The sequence below is a fragment of the Rhinoraja longicauda genome, chromosome 3, assembly GCF_053455715.1.
Source record: "Rhinoraja longicauda isolate Sanriku21f chromosome 3, sRhiLon1.1, whole genome shotgun sequence".
In the NCBI taxonomy this organism is placed as follows: Eukaryota; Metazoa; Chordata; class Chondrichthyes; order Rajiformes; family Arhynchobatidae; genus Rhinoraja; species Rhinoraja longicauda.
This window is the reverse complement of record NC_135955.1, coordinates 5,561,293-5,582,275: the sequence shown is the minus strand read 5'-3', so window position 1 is coordinate 5,582,275 and position 20,983 is coordinate 5,561,293. Positions and strand designations below refer to the sequence as shown.

Genomic DNA, 20,983 nt, shown 5'->3' with positions numbered 1-20,983 from the left:
GCAGTGTGGCCCAACCATCTGAGTGTTCCCTAACCTGAAGCCTTGATCAACCAGCAGGTCCGCAATCTACTGAAGGTACAAAATGCTGGAGGAACTCAGCCGGTCAGGCAGCATCTCGGGAGAGAAGGAATGGGTGACGTTTCGGGTCGAGACCCTTCTTCTGACTGATGTCAGGGGAGGGGGCGGGACAAAGATAGAATGTAGTCGGAGAGAGGCAGACTAGAGGGAGAACTGGGAAGGGGATAGAGAGGGAAAGGAGGGACCATCTGAAGTTAGAGAAGTCATATCGGGTTCAAGAACAATTTCTTCCCAGCAACCATCAGGTTCTTGAACACTGCACAACACAAACCACCATCTCAGCAATTATGACTTTCCCTGGATTTCTTTTTGGGCTGCAATACAGACTTGGGTCTTGCACTTTTATGATTACCCAGTTTTACTGATTATTAATTGATTATATTATTAATTATTGCAGGTCTATTTGTGCGTCATTGTATTAACAAGCTGGTAAGCTGAAGCAAGTAAGAATTTCATTATTCTGTTGTTAGAACCTGAGACAATTAAATACACTTGACTGCAGTCTCATCAGCACTGAGGATTTGTCCCACCAGGACTTCTGATAATTCCTCCCTTTTAATGATAACATTGTCTTTAATTTCACTGTCATCTTCTGTAAATTCTCAAACAAAATCTCCAGTCGTTCTCTTTCAATGAGGATACGGGGTCAAAATCCTGATCAATAGGGAATGTTGTACATAAAATAATTCTCATGTATTCCAATGTAATCAGAAGTACAACACCATTGGATATTCATTTTTCCAACATAACTCGAGTTAGCTGAAAGAGTCACTTAATGAAAAGGTATTTAAGGGCACACAGAGGCTTCTTTGAGCCTCTGAAAATATTCTCAGAGACGAAGCAAAACGTGAACCCAACATTGTATCTGTTAGGGGAAAAAAAACTGCAGATGCTGGTTAAAATCGAAGGTAGACACAAAATGCTGGAGTAACTCAGCGGTTCAGGCAGCATCTCTGGAGAGAAGGATCTCGACCCGAAACGTCACCCATTCCTTCTCTCTAGAGATGTTGCCTGACCCGCCTGTGTTACTCCAGCATTTTGTCTCTACCATTGTAACTGTTAGGATTGCTTTGAATAGAGAGAAGGCTGGACTTTGCAGGAAAGTACTAAATTGGAGCAAGACAAACTACCACTTTATTAGATAGGAGCTCGGGAGGGTTCACTGTTATTGGGCAAGTCTACATCGGACACGTGAGTGTTATTTATTGATGAGTTGATCGAAGTTCAGAACCGGCGTGTTCCAGTGAGGAGGAGTGGTGAAAATAGCAAGTAAGGGAACCTTGCAAGGTTTCGGAGGATGGAATCGGACACCACCTAAAGAAGGGAGGGGAGAACTTAAGCGGAACTGAAGGAAGGACGTTGTTAACCTGGAAAGAGAGCAGAGAAGATGTACGAGGATGTTGCCAGGACTTGAGGGCTTGAGCTATAGGGAGAGGTTGGGCAGGCTAAGACTGTATTCCTTGGAGTGTAGGAGGATGAGAGGTGAACCTCTGTGTGTATAAGATCATGAGGGAATCAAAAAGTAGAGGACTTGGGTTTAAGGTGTCTGGGGAAAGATTTAATAGGAATCTGAGTGGCAACTTTTTCACACAGAAGGTGGTGGGTTATGTGGAATGAACTGCTGGAGGAGGTAGTTGAGACAAACTATAACACCATTTAAAAAACATTTGGAGAGGCACATGGGTACAAAAGGTTTAGATATGGGCCAAATGCAGGCAGGTGCGACTAGTGCAGGTGGAGCACCTTGGTTGACATGGCCACGCTAGGCTGAAGGGCCTGTTTCGGTGACTCTATGTCTAGTGTTGTGGACTGTGAGAAAGGGTGTCAAGTTATACAACAAGATATAGATCAGCGACAGAAGTGGGCAGAGATATGGCAGTTGGATGTTGCACTTTGGGAGGTCAAATGGAAGAGGAAATTGTACAATTAATGGCATGACCCTTAACAGGATTGATGTACAGAAGGATCTCGTGGTATGCCCATATCTCCCTGAAAGTGGCCACACAAGTAGATAGAGTGGTAAAGGCGGCAAATGGTATGGTTGCTTTCATAGGTCGGGACATTGAGTATAAGAATCAGAAAGTCACGATGTAGACAATAGGTGCAGGAGTAGGCAATTCGGCCCTTCGAGCCAGCACCGCCATTCAATGTGATCATGGCTGATCATTCTCAATCAGTACCCCGTTCCTGCCTTCTCCCCATACCCCCTGACTCCGCTATCCTTAAGAGCTCTATCTAGCTCTTTCTTGAATGCATTCAGAGAATTGGTCTCCACTGCCTTCTGAGGCAGAGAATTCCACAGATTCACAACTCTCTGACTGAAAAGGTTTTTCCTCATCTCTGTTCTAAATGGCCTACCCTTTATTCTTAAACTGTGGCCCCTTGTTCTGGACTCCCCCAACATTGGGAACATGTTTCCTGCCTCTAACGTGTCCAACCCCTTAATAATCTTATACGTTTTGATAAGATCCCCTCTCATCCTTCTAAATTCCAGTGTATACAAGCCTAGTTGCTCCAGTCTTTCAACATATGACAGTCCCGCCATTCCGGGAATTAACCTAGTAAACCTACGCTGCACGCCCTCAATAGCAAGAATATCCTTCCTCAAATTTGGAGACCAAAACTGCACACAGTACTCCAGGTGCAGTCTCACTAGGGCCCTGAACAACTACAGAAGGACTTCTTTGCTCCTATACTCAACTCCTCTTGTTATGAAGGCCAACATTCCATTGGCTTTCTTCACTGCCTGCTGTACCTGCATGCTTCCTTTCAGTGACTGATGCACTAGGACACCCAGATCTCGTTGTACGTTATATAGCTTTATAGCACTTTGGTTAGGCCGCTTTTGAAGTATTGTCTGCAGTTCTGGTCACCCCATTACAGGAAGGATGACTTTGGGAATGGTGCAGAGGTTTACCAGTATGATGCCTGCAATAGGGGAGGATTATGGAGAGATTGGATGGACTTGGGTTGTTTTCTCTGGAATGCCAGAAGTTGCAGGGAGACCTGATAGAAGTGGAAAGAAATTATGAGAGGCATGAATAGGGTAGACAGTCAGAACCTTTTTCCAATGATGGGAATATCAAATACGAGAGGGCATGGTTTTAAGGTGAGAGGGACAAAGTTTGGGGAAATATGCAGGGCAGCTTTTTTTACACAGAGGATGGTAAGTGCCTGGAATGCGCTTCCAGGGTTGGTGGTTGAGACAGATAAGATAGTGGTATATAAGAGACTTTTGGATAAGCAATATGGATTATATGGATGTAGATAAGAGATTGTCTTGACATCATGTTCGGCACAGTCATTGAAGAGTCTGTTTTGTTCTGTAGCATTCAATGATTTACGTTGAACATTATGGCTGTCTATTACCAATTGCAATACGTATTGCGTGATGTGGTCCAAAGACATTCTATGAATTGAATTGAATTGAATTGAGTAAGTTTATTGGCCAAGTATGTACACATAGAAGGAATGTGCCTTGGTGCTCCGCCCGCAAGTAACAACACGACATACAGTAAACAATTAAGAATAATGCATGAAACATTAAAACATTAAGAATAAATCATTATAGTTTAAACATGTGAATGAAATAAAATACCAGAGCAAAAGGAGGCTACAGACTTTTGATTATTGAGTAGAGTTACTACTCGTGGGAAAAAAGCTGTTTTGATGTCTGGCTGTGGCTGCTTTGACAGTCCGGAGTCGCCTTCCAGAGGGAAGTCTTTCAAAGAGTTTGTGGCCAGGGTGAGAGGGGTCAGAGATGATCTTGCCCGCTCGCTTCCTGGCCCTTGCAGTGTACAGTTCGCCAATGGGGGGAAGGTTGCGGCCAACAATATGTAGACCATACGGTGATTGCTAAATAGATTCCCTGGATAACATTGTCCAAAAAATAGCCTCAGTTGTGTAATTGCCCGAATTTGATTGAAGGCAACGGTACGGTACGGTACGGCATGGTAGCGCAGCGGTAGAGTTGCTGCTTTACAGCGAATGTAGCGCCGGAGACTCAGGTTCGATCCTGACTACGGGTGCTGCACTGTAAGGAGTTTGTACGTTCTCCCCGTGACCTGCGTGGGTTTTCTCCGAGATCTTCGGTTTCCTCCCACACTCCAAAGACGTACAGGTATGTAGGTTAATTGGCTGGGTAAATGTAAAAATTGTCCCTAGTGGGTGTAGGATAGTGTTAATGTACGGGGATCGCTGGGCGGCACGGACTTGGAGGGCCGAAAAGGCCTGTTTCCAGCTGTATATATATGATGATATGATGATAACTGACCTTGATGCTCCTCCAAATCCATATCAAGTTGTCGGATTTCCTCAGTCACCTGGTTTACTTTCTCCCTCATCTCTGTGAGCCTAGAATTAAATGTTCAAAGTCATCATTTATATATTAAGTTCAAAAGGTATGTAATTACAAACATGGACACTGCTGCTGATTTTAAGGGCTGCACTTATATCACATAGAACAGTACACCTTCCAGCGTTCCAGAGAAAGCAATCCAAGTCTGTCCAACCTCTCCTCTGATCCAGGCGATATTCTGATGAACCTCCTCCGCACCTCTCCAAAATCTCCACATCATTCCTGTAATGGGGCGACCGGAACTACACACAATCAGGGCCGTTTTTACAGCATTATGGGCCCCCGGGCAAAGCAGTGTACTGGGGCCCCTACCGTTACTCTCCCCACCCCCTTTTCCCTACCAGCCCCCCCCTGTCGTGCCGGCGAAAAGCACTTACCGAAAAGCACTTAGCGATGGACTTAGGGTGCTACATTGTTGCGAAAAGCACTTAGATCGCTGTGAGAAGCACTTAATGACTGAAAATGTTGCGAAAAAAGCACTTATTGAACCTACATTTTTAAAGTAGTATTTATTTATTGCAAGTCACTTAACATACACAGATCAGCATGGGGCCCCTATGCTCGTGGGCCCCCGGGCAAGTGCCCATCAGGCCCATGCTTTAAGACGGCCCTGCACACAATACTCCAAACGCGACCTAACTAAAGTCCTATAAAGCTGAGACCATATGCCTTCTTTACCACTATATCTACTTGTTGCCATTTTCAGGGAGTTATGGACTTGGACCGCAAGATCCCTTTGTACATCAATGCTCGTAAGGGTCATACCATAACTTGTATAATTTCCCCTTACATTTGACCTGCCAAAGCATATCAACTCATACTTGCCCAGATTAAACTCCATCTGCTATTTCTCCACCCATTTCTGTATATTTTGAGAGCCTTCTTCAGAATACGCGACCCCAGCAATCTTGGTATCATCGGCCAATTTACTAACCAACCTGTCCACTTTTACATCCAAGTCCTTTATACATATCACAAACAGCAGCGGTCCCAGCACAGATCCCTGTGGAGCTCCAATGGTCACAGACGTCCAGTCTGAATGTTGTCCTTCCACCACAACCCTCTGTTTTCTATCAGAAAGCCAGTTCCGAATCCTTACGACCAAGTCCCTACTTCATCCCATGTACCTTAAACTTCTGAATCGGCCTTCCTACTTCCTGACTTTATCAAATGCCTTGCTATTACCCATGTAGACAACATCCATCACCCTACTCACATCGATCACCTTCAGCGTCTCCTCGGTTAACCCGATCAAGTAAAGAAAGCACAACCTGCCATGTACAAAACCATGGCAACTAGTTAACCCATTACCTTCCCAATGGGAATAAACTATCCTGAAGTATCCTCCCCAATAGTTTCCCTACCACTGATGTGAAGCTTACCGGCCGATAATTCACTGGACTGTCTCTACTCCCTTTCCTAAACAAAGGAACATAAGTTACTCGGCAGTCCTCCTAGTCCTTGCTATGGCTCGAGAAGCACAATGTTCAGCTTAGCCTTGTTTGATTAGTTCAGAGATACAGCATGGAAACACGCCCTTTGGCCCACTGAGTCCGCATTGACCTACAATCACCCGTACTTTAGTTCTATGTTCTGCCAGTTTTGCATCCGACACACTAGTGGCAATTTACAGAAACCAATTCACCCGCAAGTCTTTGGAGTGTGGGAGGAAACCGGAGCACTTGGAGAGAACTCGCGTGGTCACAGGGAGAAAATACAAACTCCGTGCAGACAGCACTCATAGTCAGGATTGAACCAGGGTCTCTGGTGCTTCAAGCAGCAACTCTATTGCTGCGCCACTCAAATGATCTTCATCAAGGCTCCCACAATCCCCTCTCTAGCCTTTCCCAATAACCTGGGATAAATCTCATCAGGTTCTAGGGATTTATCCACCTTAATGCTCTTCAAGAGCCTCAATATCTCCTCCTTCTTAACCTCAAACTGCCTTTGCATCTTAGTATCCTCCTCCATGGACATTCTCCTCCATGTCCTTCTCCTTGGTTAAAAGATAAAAAAGTACTTATTTAATGCCTTGCCCAGATCCCCAGACTTCAAACATGAGGGAATAAAAAGTAACATTAGCAAATTTGCAGATGACACAAAGCTGGGTGGCAGTGTGAGCTGCGAGGAGGATGCTATGAGGATGCAGAGTGACTTGGACAGGTTGTGTGAATAGGTAGATGCATGGCAGATGCAGTATAATGTGGATAAATGTGAGGTTATCCACTTTGGAGGCAAGAACGGGAAGGCAGATTATTATCTAAATGGTGTCAGGTTAGGAAAAGGGGAGGTGCAATAAGACCTGGGTGTGCTTGTGCATCAGTCACTGAAAGTAAGCAGACAGGTACAACAGGCAACGAAGAAAGCTAATGGCATGTTGGCCTTCATAAAGAGAGGAGTTGAGTATAGGAGCAAAGAGGCCCTTCTGCAGTTGTACAGGGTCCTGGTAAGACCACACCTGGAGTATTGTGTGCAGTTTTGGTCTCATAATTTGAGCAAGGCCAATCTTGCTATTGAGGGAGTGTAGCGTAGGTTCACAAGGTTAATTCCCGGGATGGCGGGACTGTCATATGATGAAACAATGGGTCGACTGGGCATGTGACTCACTAGAATTTAGAAGGATGAGAGGGGATCTTATAGAAACATATAAAATTATTAAGGGATTGGACACGCTAGATGCAGGAAACATGTTCCCGATACTGGGAGAGTCCAGAATCAGGGGCCACAGTTTAAGAATAAGGGGTAGGTCATTTAGAACTGAGATGAGGAAAAACTTTTTCACACAGAGTTGTGAATTTGTGGAATTCCCTGCCTCAGAAGGCAGTGGAGACCGATTCACTGGATGCATTCAAAAGAGAGTTAGATAGAGCTCTCAGGGCTAGTGTAATCAAGGGGTATGGGGAGAAGGCAGGAACTGATTGTGGATGATCAGCCATGATCAAATTGAATGGCGGTGCTGGCTTGAAGGGCCAAATGGCCTACTTACTCCTGCACCTATTGTCTATGTATCTATGTATCTATGAATTCCCTCCTTTATCCTTGAGCAGTTCTATTGTCTGGTTATTCTCGCGTTTTTAATATAGGTATAAAAAGATTTGGGATTTTCTTTAATCCGACCTGCCAAAACCATTTTGTGGCCCCTTTTTGCCCTTCTAATAACCTGCTTAAGTCCTTTCCTCCTTTCTTTACATTCCTGTCTGATACTATCATTAAACTGTGCGTGCGTTTTTTGTTTCTCGACCTGAATCGTCACCTATTCCTTTTCTCCAGAGATGCTGCCTGACCTGCTGAGTTACTGCAGCTATTTGTGTCTTTCTTTGGTTTAAACCAGCATCTGCAGTTCCTTCCTACACAGATCTCAGCTACTTTCGCAGACCAGCTCTGTGTGACTTTCTGTACCATATCCTCTTGCTTCAACTTGTGCATGTAAGCAGGGGGCAGAAGCACAGCCAGACTAACCCAAATGCTAAGTTTGCACTGGATAAAATATATACAGTCATTACAGCTTGGAAACAGGCACTTTGGCCCAACTTGCCTCCACGAGCCAACATGTCCCATCTACACTAGTCCCACCTGCCTGCATTCGGCCTGTCCTATCCAGGTACCTGCCCAAAATGTTTCTTAAACGTTGCGATAGTACTTGCTTCAACCACCTCCTCCGGCAGCATGTTCCATACACCCATCATCCTTTGTGTGAAAATGTTACCCCTCAGGTTCCTATTAAATCTTTCCCCTCTCACCTTAAACGATGTCCTCTGGTTCTCAATTCCCCAACTCTGCCCATAGGCTCATGAACATATGAACCTGAACTCTGTTCATGTACTCTGGCCATAGGTTCTGTTCATCTACCCGATCATTTCCCCCTCATGATTTTGCCCACTTTTATAAGATCACTTCTCATCCTCCTGCATTCCAAGGAATAGTCCTACCGAGCTCAACCTTTTCCTCTAGCTCAGGCCCTCGAGGCCTGGTAACATCCCCGTAAATCTTCTCTGCACCCTTTCCAGCTTGACCACATCTTTCCTATAACACTAGACCAAGTGGACCCGTTGGGCCTACAACTCACTGCGTGGCCATTGTGATGTGGGAAAAAAATTGCACTTTTCTCTTCAAAATAAATGGCTTTTTTAAAACATTTAAATAAATCTCAGTGAAAATTGCGATTTTTCTTTAAAATTGTATTTTTTTCTGCATTGGTCTAGCACCCTCCCCTCCCTCACTCCATCCCCTCAACCCCCTTCTTCCCCAAAGACTTCCCCCCCTTCCCCTCCCACCCCCCAGTCACCCACTCCATCCCCCCTTATCTCCCCCCCCCCTCCAGGGGCTTAGGGTCTCTCCGGCGGCGCCGCCATTCCCGCCCGTCGAGTTTCCATGGTGACCTGGAACATGGAGGTATTACTGCACATGGGCGGCTGACGGGCACAGCAAGTGGAAAAGGGATTTATTAAATGTACAGGTATGTAGGTTAATTGGCTGGGTAAATGTAAAAATTGTCCCTAGTGGGTGTAGGATAGTGTTAATGTACGGGGATCACTGGGCGGCACGGACTTGGAGGGCCGAAAAGGCCTGTTTCCGGCTGTAGATATATGATATGATATGATAAAGTTTAAAATATGAATAACAAAATATAACAATTTGAACGTTAATAGGATTTCTTGATGCAAGAATTTTCAACATCAGCATCATTTCCCCTTTTCACAACAGGAAGCAGTTGTCGAAAATCGCCACAACAAATGGTAAGAATGCCGCCAAAAGGCTCATCGTTCTTTTTGCATAGATCTCGAAGAGTTCTGTCCACTGCTTCAAAGCTCTCCCACCTAATCATCGGCCACTCATCCCAAACAATCAGTCTCACACTCCTGATCAAATGTTCTTCTCAATGTTGCACATTGTATTATCGGTCACTTCGATGGGTATCTTGAATCAAGAATGTGCAGTTCTTCCACCAGGCATCAATGTAGCTGCTATACCAGAGGATGCTACAGCAAAAGCAACATCAACTTGACCTCGAACTTTGGAGACGATCAAATTGGTGAGAATTGTTTTGCCCATTCCTGCTGGTGTATCAATGAAAAACTTTGAAGGAACATTCCTTTCCAAGCAGCTGCACACATGGTCACACACTGCTCTTTGCTCAGCATTCAGCAGAGGCTCCTTCTCTTCAACAAATCACTGTTGTTTAGGTCTATTGTACTGCAATTCACTCATCAATTCTGGATTGTCACCATCAAGGTTCGTCCTTCCATGTCTTGGTAGTGGCACATGAAAGTATCCCAGTGTCTTGTTGTAATTCCCAAGCTTGTCTTGAATAGAGCCTGATCATGATGCCTCTCATCAATCATGATATTTGGATCATCGATTGTTCTCCGTTCTCTTTGAAGGTAATCTTCAGATATTGAATTCTTGAAGCATTTCCATAATTGTCGAGAAGTGTTGACCTCAGCAATCGTCTGCAAAACAAACAAATCTCTCATTGCTTTGGGGAGTCTTGTCCGTTCAGCATCTCCCTATCGTCTGTTGCCAATGGTCGTCAGTTTGCAACAAACCTCTTTCTACGCAGACATCTTTGAAGGAAGGAAGAATATGTCCGTCATGCGTCCTCGATGAATCGAAGGATACTGGCCCTTTTACGTGATGGAGAAGCAGTCTCAAGTAGTAGAGGTCACATCTTGGAGAAACGATATACACTCGTCCCAGAACGTTGGCTTCAAAAATACCTGGAAGATCTTCCACTATCTTCCCAACCTTCCTTCTTTGCCATTTCTTATTGTTCCATGTCTAAAATCGGGGTACATCAGCGTAGTACAGTGTTCTTGCAAATTGATCTCGAGAACACAATTCCATGCATTCAGTTAAAGTTGTTCTCGTGATATCCTCATTTCTCACTTGCCGACCAGCATCGACTCTGATGAGAACTCGTTGTTCTTGTGGTAGATGTACCTGGAGTCGAATGACAGCGGGGCGTCTCTCATGAGTTGGAAATCCAAGGATTGATCCCACTGCTTCCGAGGGACCAATGTATCTGCCAGTAAAGTACTGTGCAATTTCGTCATCCCTGTTAACTCCAAAAACTGCTCGATCACTCCCCTTCAAGGTGCACTTGAACATGTATTTGACCGACTTTACAGAGGAGCATATCTCAACGTTGACGAGACATTTGAACAACTTCAAGAGTTGAGCATTACAGGGCACCACCCATTCAGAAGTAATAGGTCGATCCCGGCGTCCTTCTTGATGTCCCTGAAATCCTCCCATATCCGGAGATCGTCTCCTGTACAGAGGATGTGACTCAGCTCCACACCTTGTGCTTTTGATAAACGGCTTCGGGAATCTCTTTCTTCACCTTCCATTCTTCCAACATGAAGAGGTGTGGTCACAGTATGGTTCATGAACAGACCTCCCAACATTTGATTTTACAAATTCATAATTTTGATGTCCAAAATTCACAATTTTACAACAAATTCATAACATGGCACGTAATGCAACTTTTCAGCAAAAAAAGTATGCACGCCAAATGCGCATACACGTTGCGCTACATTCATGTGTGAAAAACGACTATTATTTCCAACAGTCTGTAGTTCTTGGACTACATGTACAATGTCAGGCCTATCATGAGTATATTTTGGAATTGATAGAAAGGTTATTGAACTGAAATGCTTTTTACAACAAAGAAAAAATTGTTTTGTTTTGTTTTTTCTATTTTGGTTTTTCCGTACACATCCCAATTCTCTTGATATTGAATAAAAGGACAATGGACATAAAATGTATGACTAAGTTATGAAGAAAGAGTTTCATTTAAAACTGCACATACCTAATTTCATTGAAGACATACTTGCTCCAGTGGTCTTCAACAGCAAATCACCACGGCCCAGCGGGCGAGGACCGGCGGGAATGGTCGGGCGCTGCGCGAATGCAGGAGGGGTTTGGGCCCAGCGGTTCCGCTTGGTCTAATTAGTCTGACCTTTAACTGCTCGGCAGCGGCTCCGGGGCTGAGCGGTGAAGGAGACGCCCGTGGCTGAGAGCGGCAGCGGGAGCGGCAGCAGCTGGAGGCTGACCGGCGACGGCAGCAAGATGGAGACGCCCGGGGTTTAGAGCGGGAAGAAGCGGCGGCGGCCACGATGGAGACGCCCGGGGTTGGAAACGGGGCTGGGGCTCCAGCCGGGCGGCGGTGACAGAGATGCCTGGGGTTTGCAGCGGCGGTGGCGGCCGGGCGATGGTTTAGCGACGGCTCCGGGTCCATCAGGAGGAGACGCTCGGGGTTGAAGGAGACGCCCGGGGTTTAGAGCGGGAGCGGCGGCAATGGTGATGGCGGGGGCTCTGGAGTGGCGGCGGCACTGATGGCGGGCGCTCTGGAGCAGCGGCCATGATGGAGACGCCCGTGGTTTGGAGCGGGGGTGGTGACGCTCCCCCCACTTGGGCCGCGGAACCAAACGGGCGTCTGGCGGGAAGTGGGAGCTGAACTAAAATGATGACCCTCCCCCAACTGCACACGCACAGTCACCCGGCGGCCATCTTATAATAATAATAACACATTTTATTTATATAGCGCTTTTCATATACTCAAAGACGCTTTACAGAGATTTTGAGAACATAGGGAAATGAATAAATAGATAAATAAGTAAATAAATAAATGAACAGAGAAAGGAGACAGAAGGTGAGGTGACCTTCAGTGGTTGAAGGCAGTACTGAACAGGTGAGACTTCAGCGATGTTTTGAATGTGGTGAGTGTGGGGGAGTCTCTAACGGTTTGGGGTAGTGAGTTCCATAGGGTGGGAGCAGCGATGGAGAAAGCCCTGTCCCCCCAGGATCTGAGTTTAGTCCGGATGTGGGGGGATAGGAGATTGGCAGCGGCAGAGCGGAGGGTGCAGGTGGGAGTGTGCCTGTGGAGGAGGTCGGTCAGGTAGGATGGGGCCAGGTTATGGAGGGCTTTGTAGGTTATGAGGAGGATTTTGTACTGGATTCTCTGGGGGATGGGGAGCCAGTGGAGTTTATAAAGGACGGGGGTGATATGGTCACGGATCGAGGTGTGTGTGAGTAGACGGGCAGCGGAGTTTTGAATGTATTGAAGTTTATTGATGATTTTTGAGGGTGCGCCATAGAGGAGGCTGTTGTAGTAGTCCAGACGGGAGGTGATGAAGGCGTGGATGAGGGTTTCTGCAGCTGTGGAGGAGAGGGATGGACGGAGACGGGCAATGTTTTTGAGGTGGAAGAAGGCTGTCTTTGTGATGTGTTTGATGTGTTTGTCGAAGGAGAGGGTTTGATCAAGGATGATTCCAAGATTCCGGATGTGAGGTGAGGTGGATACTGGGAGACCATCAATGTTGAGGATGAAGTTTTGGGTGGATTTGGTGAGCATTTTTGGACCAATGATGATGATTTCAGATTTGTTGCAATTGAGTTTGAGGAAGTTTGATTTGAAGCCAAGATTTTATTTCAGTAATGCAGTTTGTCAGTGTAGAGTGTGTGGTGGAGGAGATTGACTTGGTGGAGATGAGGAGCTGGATATCATCGGCGAAGCATTGGAAGTTGAGACCATGACGGCAGATTAATTGACCAAGGGGGAACAGGTAGAGGATGAAGAGGAGGGGGCCAAGGACTGAGCCTTGGGGGACACCTTGGGGGAGGGGAGCGGTGGGGGATTTACAGTTGTTAATGGAGATTAACTGGTGTCTGTCAGAGAGGTAAGATTTGAACCAGGATAGGGCTGTGCCGGTGATGTTAAGGGAGGTTTCAAGTCGGGTGAGGAGAATGGAGTGATTTATGGTGTCAAAAGCGGCGCTGAGGTCAAGTAGGATGAGGATGTTGAGGTTGCCAGCGTCGGAGGAGAGGAGAATGTCGTTTGTGATTTTGAGGAGCGCAGTTTCAGTACAGTGGTTTGAGCGGAATCCGGATTGGAAAGTTTCATACAGGTTATTGGTAGAGAGGTGGTATTTGAGAGCGCCTACTCTTACGTAAGTGTAGGCGCTGCTCTGGTGGCCATCTTACGTGAAGCCCCCCTCCCCGACTGCGCATGCGCTGGTTTTTAAAAACTTTAAAATGTGAATAACTTTAAAAATATAACATCAATTTCAATAAAATTACCATTTTTACCATTAAAGCGACGACGGTGAGTAAGGTGGGCCTAAAATTGTCGCGCTATCTTGTACCGTTTTGGCTGAAGTTCGATCACAAATAAACAAACAAACGAGAGTTTTGGTATATAGATGATGATGCCCAAAACTGAACACATTACTCCAACTGTGGCCTCGCCGACTGTACAACTGCAACATGACCTCTCTACTTAACACTCTGACTGATGAAGGTCAATGTCAAAAGCCTTTTTGACCACCCTATGTACCTGAGATGCCTGTGTGGAATTTTCACGTTCTCCCTGTAACTACATCGGCTTCCTCGCACATCCCAAAGACGTGTAAGGAGTGAATGAGCATGTGGGATAACATGGAACTAGTGTGAACGATTGATCAATGGTCAACATGGACTCGGTGGCAGAAAGTCAAGTCAAGTCAAGTCAATTTTATTTGCAGAGCACATTTAAAAACAACCCACGTTGACCAAAGTGCTGTACATCAGTTCAGGTACTGAGAACGAACATACAATGGCACACAAACATAACAGCACATACATAAACAGTTCACAGCGCCCCCTCAGAGAGCCTCAAACGCTAGGGAGTAGAAATAGGCTTAAAGGAGTCGAAGGAGGGGGCAGTTCCGATGGGGAGAGGGATGCTGTTCCACAGTCTAGGAGCTGCAGTGTCTGTAAACTAAACTAAACTAAACTATAAATACGTAAGATAGTCAATTTATTTTCCAGGGCAGCAATACTGTAGGCATAGTTTTCAGCTCAGAGTGGGAATGTTTAAAGGAGATTGTCTTTTTGATATACAGAAAGTGATAGCTTCCTGGACTGCTGGGAGAAGTGGTGGAACAAGATACAATAACAATGTTTAAGAGGCAATTAAATAGGCACATGAACAAGCAGGGAATGAAGGGTTTGGACCATGTGCAGGTAGATGTGTTAATTTATGTTGATTGGCACCATGGTCGGCACCACACCACAGGCCCAAACACCTGTTCCTTCGTTGTACTGTTCTGTGTTCTATAAACGCACGAATCATGTGGCTACATTTTCATCCAAATCATTAATACACATGACAAACTACATGGGACCCAGCACCGATCCCTGTGGTACACCACAGGTCACAGCTTTCCAGTCTGAAAAACAACCCTCCGTAAGCTCCAAACAAAGGGTTGGAGGAATTTAGTGGGGGGAATGGACAGATGAAGTTTCAGATCAGTTCCCTTCTTCAGACTGAGGGGAGGAGGGAGGGAGGATAAAGGGGGTTGAGGGGGATGGAGTGGGGGAGGGGAATGGGGAGGGGTGGAGGGAGGGGGGAGGGGAGGAGAAGGTGCTGCACCAATGCAGGAGAGGTTTGGGCCCAACGGGTCCACTTGGTCTAGTAAGTTCATAAATTTATAAGTGATAGTAGCAGAATTAGGCCATTTGGCCCATCAAGTCTACTCCGCCATTCAATCATGGCTGATCTAACTCTCCCCCTCAACCCCATTCTCCTGCCTTCTTCTCCCCATAACTCCTGACACCCGTCCTCATCAAGAAACTGTCCATCTCTACCTTAAAAATATCCATTTGACAGCCCCCACAGCCTTCTGCATGGTGATCACTGATGGTAGCCACAGCTATCCAAGCAAACAAAGAACTATTGCTGTGCATGGAGGAGGGCAACAGCAACATCGAGGAGTTTGTATCCCCACATCTGAGTGTGTCTGTGGGATGGGGAAATAGGCTTAATCGTTTCTACAGAATAATTTTAAGGTCTCATCTGGTCCTATGTTACCACACGAAAAATATATATTGAAATTAAACACACTGCAAAAAACAATATAGAAAAATGAATGGAGATAGTAAATAAAATCCTTTCTTACTGTCTTTCCATGCTTGCTATTTCTTGGTTATCTTCTTTAACCTGTTAAAGCAAGGAAAACCAAATTTCATGAATGTCTGCACCTCAAAATGGAACCTGGCCCATAACATTTGGTTTTATTTATTTGATTAAATTTGATGTAAAAGAGGCACAAAGATCAAAATAGATGTGGTAGGCCAAAGGCCCCATTTCTGTGCTGCACTAAAGGGCCTGTCCCACTCAGGCGATTTTTTAGGCGATTGCCGGCGAGTTATAGTCGTAGCAGGTCGCCGAAAAAACGGCGACTGGACCCCCCCGCCCCCCCCCACGACAATGTCTACAACAAGCTACAACAACCTACCACCTGGTCGACGTCAAGCTAGGGCAAGCTACCGACAACCGGCGACCCAATCGTCGCGAGTAGGACGTCCACCTACGACCGCACCTACGACAACCTACGACCACATAGGCGACAAGCTACGACAACTGAAGTCAACCTACGTCTAACACAAGCTATGACAAGCTACGACAACTGAAGACAATTCACATCATTTTGGCCTCCGGTTTTGACGCCGGTACCTGTCACCGGTCGACGTAGGAATTCACCGAAGTCAGCACCAGCGACAACCTACGTCACCTGGCGACAACCTACGACAGCGCCCACGTCAGGAGACGTCAAGCTACGATCATTGACGTCAAACTAACAGTCGCCGAAAAATGTTAAACATCTCAAAATCCAGCGGCGACCAGAAAAACGCTACGACTCTTTGGAGATGACTCACGACCGTACCGGCGACACTCCGGCGACCGTGTGGCGACAGCCTAGTCACCTGTAGTCGCCTAAAAAACCACCTAAGTGGGACAGGCCTTTTAATGAAACACTTAATTAAAAACACATCCTCAGGTGTCAGAAATCATTGCAATGTCATTAAATACTGGCACATGGAATGATTGATTTTAGCACATAAACAATTGTATTATATCATGCTGATTAACTCTCTGTTGGAGATCACAATATAAAAGGGGAGATGACTGGCTAGCTTAACCAGTTGAGAGTCAATTTCATCACCTGCTTTAGGAGACGTTCCCGTTCTTCCTGTGGCGATTCCACGCTTTTATTCTCTGCAATCATCTGATTGCGATGACTTTCAAGTTCATGGAGTTTTTCATAAAGCACCACCGCTTCCTGCTTCAACTGGGAGTGAGATATCTCCTGTGCAATTGAACAGAAGATGAATTTCATCTTATGATATGACTCTTTTGACTTTGCACTTTATACCTTTCATGATGGACTGGAACAGCAATTTGACTGTGTAGGAAGGAACTGCAGATGCTGGTGTGCACTGAAGATAGACACGAAATGCTGAAGTGAGTCAGCGAAACATGCAGCATCGCTGGATAGAAGTAACTGCTTCTGTTTACACACTTCTCCCACTGTATAGGCTGAGCTTCGATGTACCCCATTCGGACATGAGACTCTCAGTATTCCTTCTCCACTTTGAGCTGAGATGGGCCTGGGATTAATTTACCACCCCTTTCATCGAATCTCATTAGCTTGGTAGGATCTTGATCAGTTGGGCAAGTGGTTTCCGGAATGGCTAATGTAGATAGTGTTCATTTTGGACACCTTATTATAGGAAGGATGTCATTAAGCTGGAAAGATTTCAGAGAAGATTTGCAAGGATGTTGCCAGGACTTGATCGCCTGACCCATAGGAAGAAGATGGGCATGCAAGGAATTTTTTTCCCTGTGGCGAAGGAGTCTGAGGGGTGATCTCGTAGGTGTATACAGTACAATAATGAGGGGAATAGAGAGGATGAGTGCTTTGAGTCCTTTATCCAGAGTTGGAGAACATAGGTATAAGGTGAGGGAAAAAAATTGAATAGGGACCTGAGGGACAACTTTTTCACACTGAGAGTGGTGCATACATGGAGCGAGCTGCCAGACAAAGTAGTTGAGATAGGTACTATAACAACATTTAAAAAACATTTGGACAGAAACATGGAGAGAAAAGGTTTCAAAGGATACGGGCCAAATGCGCAGGTGCGACTAGTCTATATGGGACATCCTGGTCGGCATTGATAAGGCCAAAGGGCTCTGTTTCTCTGCTGCATGACTCTGATTCTCTGTTTTTCCATGCCTTAAAACATAGAAGGAAGAGCACAGGAATGGGCCCTTCGGTGTTCAAAATATTTGTGCCAAAGATGATGCTAAGTTAAGCTTATCTAATTTGCTTGTACATGATGCACATCCCTCTATTCCTTGCACTTCCATGTGCGTATCAGAAAGCCTCATGCACTATTGCATCTGCCTCCACCAGCACCCCAGGCAATGCGTTCCACGCTCCCACCACTCTCTGTGTTTGAAACATGCTCAGCACATCTCCATTGAACTTCCTTCCTCCAGCAATGAAGGTAAGCATACCATACTTCTTTACCACCCAAACTACTTGTGCTGCCACCCTCAGTGAGCTGGGAGCTTGGAATCCAAGATCCCTCCGCACATCGATGCTGTTGAAGGTCTTGTCATTAACTGTATACTTTCCCCTTACTTTCAACCTCCCCATTAAATTCAACCTCACACTTGCTCAGGTTAAACCCCATCTGCCATGTCCAGATTCGATGGTCAATTGGCGTCTTTAAATTATCCCTCGTGGATAGGATGGAACTAGTGTATGGGTGATCATTGGTCGGCATGGATTCATTGGTTCAGAGGGCCCATGTCTGAACTAAGTGAGATGCAGGAAAGATGGTCCTGATGTCAGGGAACTCCAGGACCAAGGATAAAGCGTAAACTGTTTAAATTTTCCAGAGAGTGGTTAATTTGTTGAAACTGGCCAAATCATTACAAATATTCAAGGAGTAAGTTGCATTTCTTAAGGCTAGAACACTGCTGCGCTGGTCAAGAAGGCACAGCAACGACTGTTCTACCTAAGAACACTGAAAAAGTCTGGTCTACCCCAACAGCTGCTGACGACCTTCTACCATAGAGAGCATCCTAACACATGGCATCTCTGTGTGGTATCTCAGCTACATGGAGGCAGAGAGGTGAGCTCTTCAGCAGGTAGTCCATAGAGCTCAGAGGACTATCGGAACACAGCTACCGGCCTTGGAGGGTATCTACAACACACGATGCCTCAGAAAAGCCACCAGCATCCACAAAGGCTCCTCACACCCCTGCAACAGTCTGTTCGAACTTCTACCATCGGGCAGATGCTACAAGGCCTTCTACGCCCGCACCTCCAGACTCAGGAACAACTTCATCCCCAGGGCCATAGCTGCTATGAACCGGTCCTGCTGAGCCGGATGGTCACATCGCACAGTGAACCGGCACAGATTTACTTGCACTTTATTCTGTTTTAAAACTGTTCTAATTTGTTTCATTGGGTTGTTTAAATTAATACTGATTAGCTAATTAATTTATTGCATTGAATGGAAGTCGCATTCCCAATCACGTTGTACCCCTGTACAATGGCAATTGCAAGATATATTGTATTGTATCAAGGAAATTGTGGAGAAAGTCAGAACAGGGCAGTGAATTTGGATAATGACCGATAATCATGTGGAATTGTGGAGCAGGTTTGATGGGCCGGATGGCCTACACCCACTCTTATTATATTTCTATAGCTTTGTTTTCAGGTTCCAAGTACACAACGTCATTAAAAGGGCCAAATGTAATGCTGAATGAACAAATCTCCACCCAAAATGAGGAGAGCTATTTCAATGCAGCAAATTTGTTGTTTTGCATGAATTTTTTTGTGGCAATTCAAACTCTTTGCCATAAAATTCCCCTATAATTTATGCCTCTGCACTGTAGGAATCTAACTTAGAAATGCAATTTAATAGGAAGTTGGCTGCTGGTTGGATGAGAACGCGGGCAGGTGGGACTAGCGTAGCTGGGACATACATGTTGGCCGGTGTGGCCAAGTTGGGCCAAAGGGCCTGTTTCTACGCTGTATCACTCTATGACTCTATGAGAATCCATAGTTACTGACTCAACATATCTAGATCTTAATTATTGATTCAACATATCCAGATTTAATTGAGAGAAATCTGAATTCGAAACTACTCCTTTGGCCAAGGTTAAAGTCAAAGTTATCCATTGGAGAAACAGCAAACCAAATATCCAATCACTGTGTAAATTAGAATGACTCTATTCAAAGAAACATTTTGAATGTAGTCATTGTGTTTTAATTACATAATGATTAAATAAAATAGAAAATGTAATTCTTCACAAGTAATTAGTCAGAAGTCTTACAGCCTCCAGAGATTCCTTTCTCGTGTTCAAGACATCCAAGTCATGCTGCCGAGAATCCAACTCCTGAAAATATAACAAGAATAAAAAATGAGAAATAGAAACAATCACATGCCACTGAGCTCCTTGTGCCTACTCCACAATTCAGTGTGAACATCGTTGGTTTTTTCCCATGATACCACTTGTCTGCATTGACCACTTGTCTCCATTGATTTCAGTTAGGTGCTTTCATAGTAACTTCTCAAAATTGATCACTGTTGGGCAGAACACCAGGAGAAATATAAACATTTATTTGCCTGACAACGTTTTCTGTGCCAAAATGAGATCTTCAATGTGCTTTTATTTCAGTAAAGAAATTGGTGAATTTATTTTGCGTAGCTGAATTTTACTTTAGTTACAAAAAGGCTTGGTTTGTATTATAGACAATAGACAATAGGTGCAGGAGGAGGCCATTCGGCTCTTCGAGCCATTCAATGTGATCATGGCTGATCATTCTCAATCAATACCCCATTCCTGCCTTCTCCCCATACCCTCTGACTCCACTATCCTTAAGAGCTCTATCTAGCTCTCTCTTGAATGCATTCAGAGAATTGGCCTCCACTGCCTTCTGAGGCAGAGAATTCCACAGATTTACAACTCTCTGAGTGATTTTTTTTTTCCTTATCTCCATTCTAAATGGCCTACCCCTTATTCTTAAACTATGGCCCCTGGTTCTGGACTCCCCCAACATTGGGAATATGTTTCCTGGCTCGAGTGTGTCCAATTCCTTATATGTTTCAATAAGATCCCCTCTCGTCCCCAAAGAGGAGGAAAGATTCTAAGGGGAGTAAGAGGCAGACAAGGGAAGTCAAGGACAGCATAAAAATAAAAGAGAAGTACAACAAAGCAAAGAAGAGTGGGCAGCCAGAGGATTGGGACTCTTTTAAAGAGCAACAGAAGATGACTAAGAATGCAATACGGGGAGAAAAGATGAGGTACGAGGGTAAACTAGCCAATAATATAAAGGAGGATAGTAAAAGCTTTTTTAGGTATGTAAAGAGGAAAAAAATAGTCAAGGCAAATGTGGGTCTCTTGAAGACAGAAGCGGGGGAATTTATTATGGGAAACAAGAAAATGGCAGACGAGTTGAACCGGTACTTTGGATCTGTCTTCAATAAGGAAGATACAAGCAATCTCCCAGATGTTCTAGTGGGCAGAGATCCTAGGGTGACGGAGGAACTGAAGGAAATCCACATTAGGCAGGAAATGGTGTTGGGTAGACTGATGGGACTGAAGGCTGATAAATCCCCAGGGCCTGATGGTCTGCATCCCAGAGTACTTAAGGAGGTGGCGCTAGAAATTGTGGACGCATTGGTGATCATTTTCCAATGTTCTAT

General features: G+C 45.2%; 1 protein-coding gene across 1 annotated transcript in view; it reads right to left on the bottom strand.

Moving 5' to 3' along the window:
* Positions 1–20,983, bottom strand: part of ift74 (intraflagellar transport 74) — an 86,056-nt gene that overhangs the window by 23,430 nt on the left and 41,643 nt on the right. The window contains exons 9-12 of the mRNA XM_078396840.1: positions 19,611–19,673; positions 16,423–16,566; positions 15,376–15,416; positions 4,352–4,431 (exon numbers count right to left, since the gene is read on the bottom strand). Of these exons, the coding sequence (XP_078252966.1) occupies positions 4,352–4,431; positions 15,376–15,416; positions 16,423–16,566; positions 19,611–19,673 (328 nt within the window). The remainder of the gene's footprint in view (positions 1–4,351; positions 4,432–15,375; positions 15,417–16,422; positions 16,567–19,610; positions 19,674–20,983) is intronic.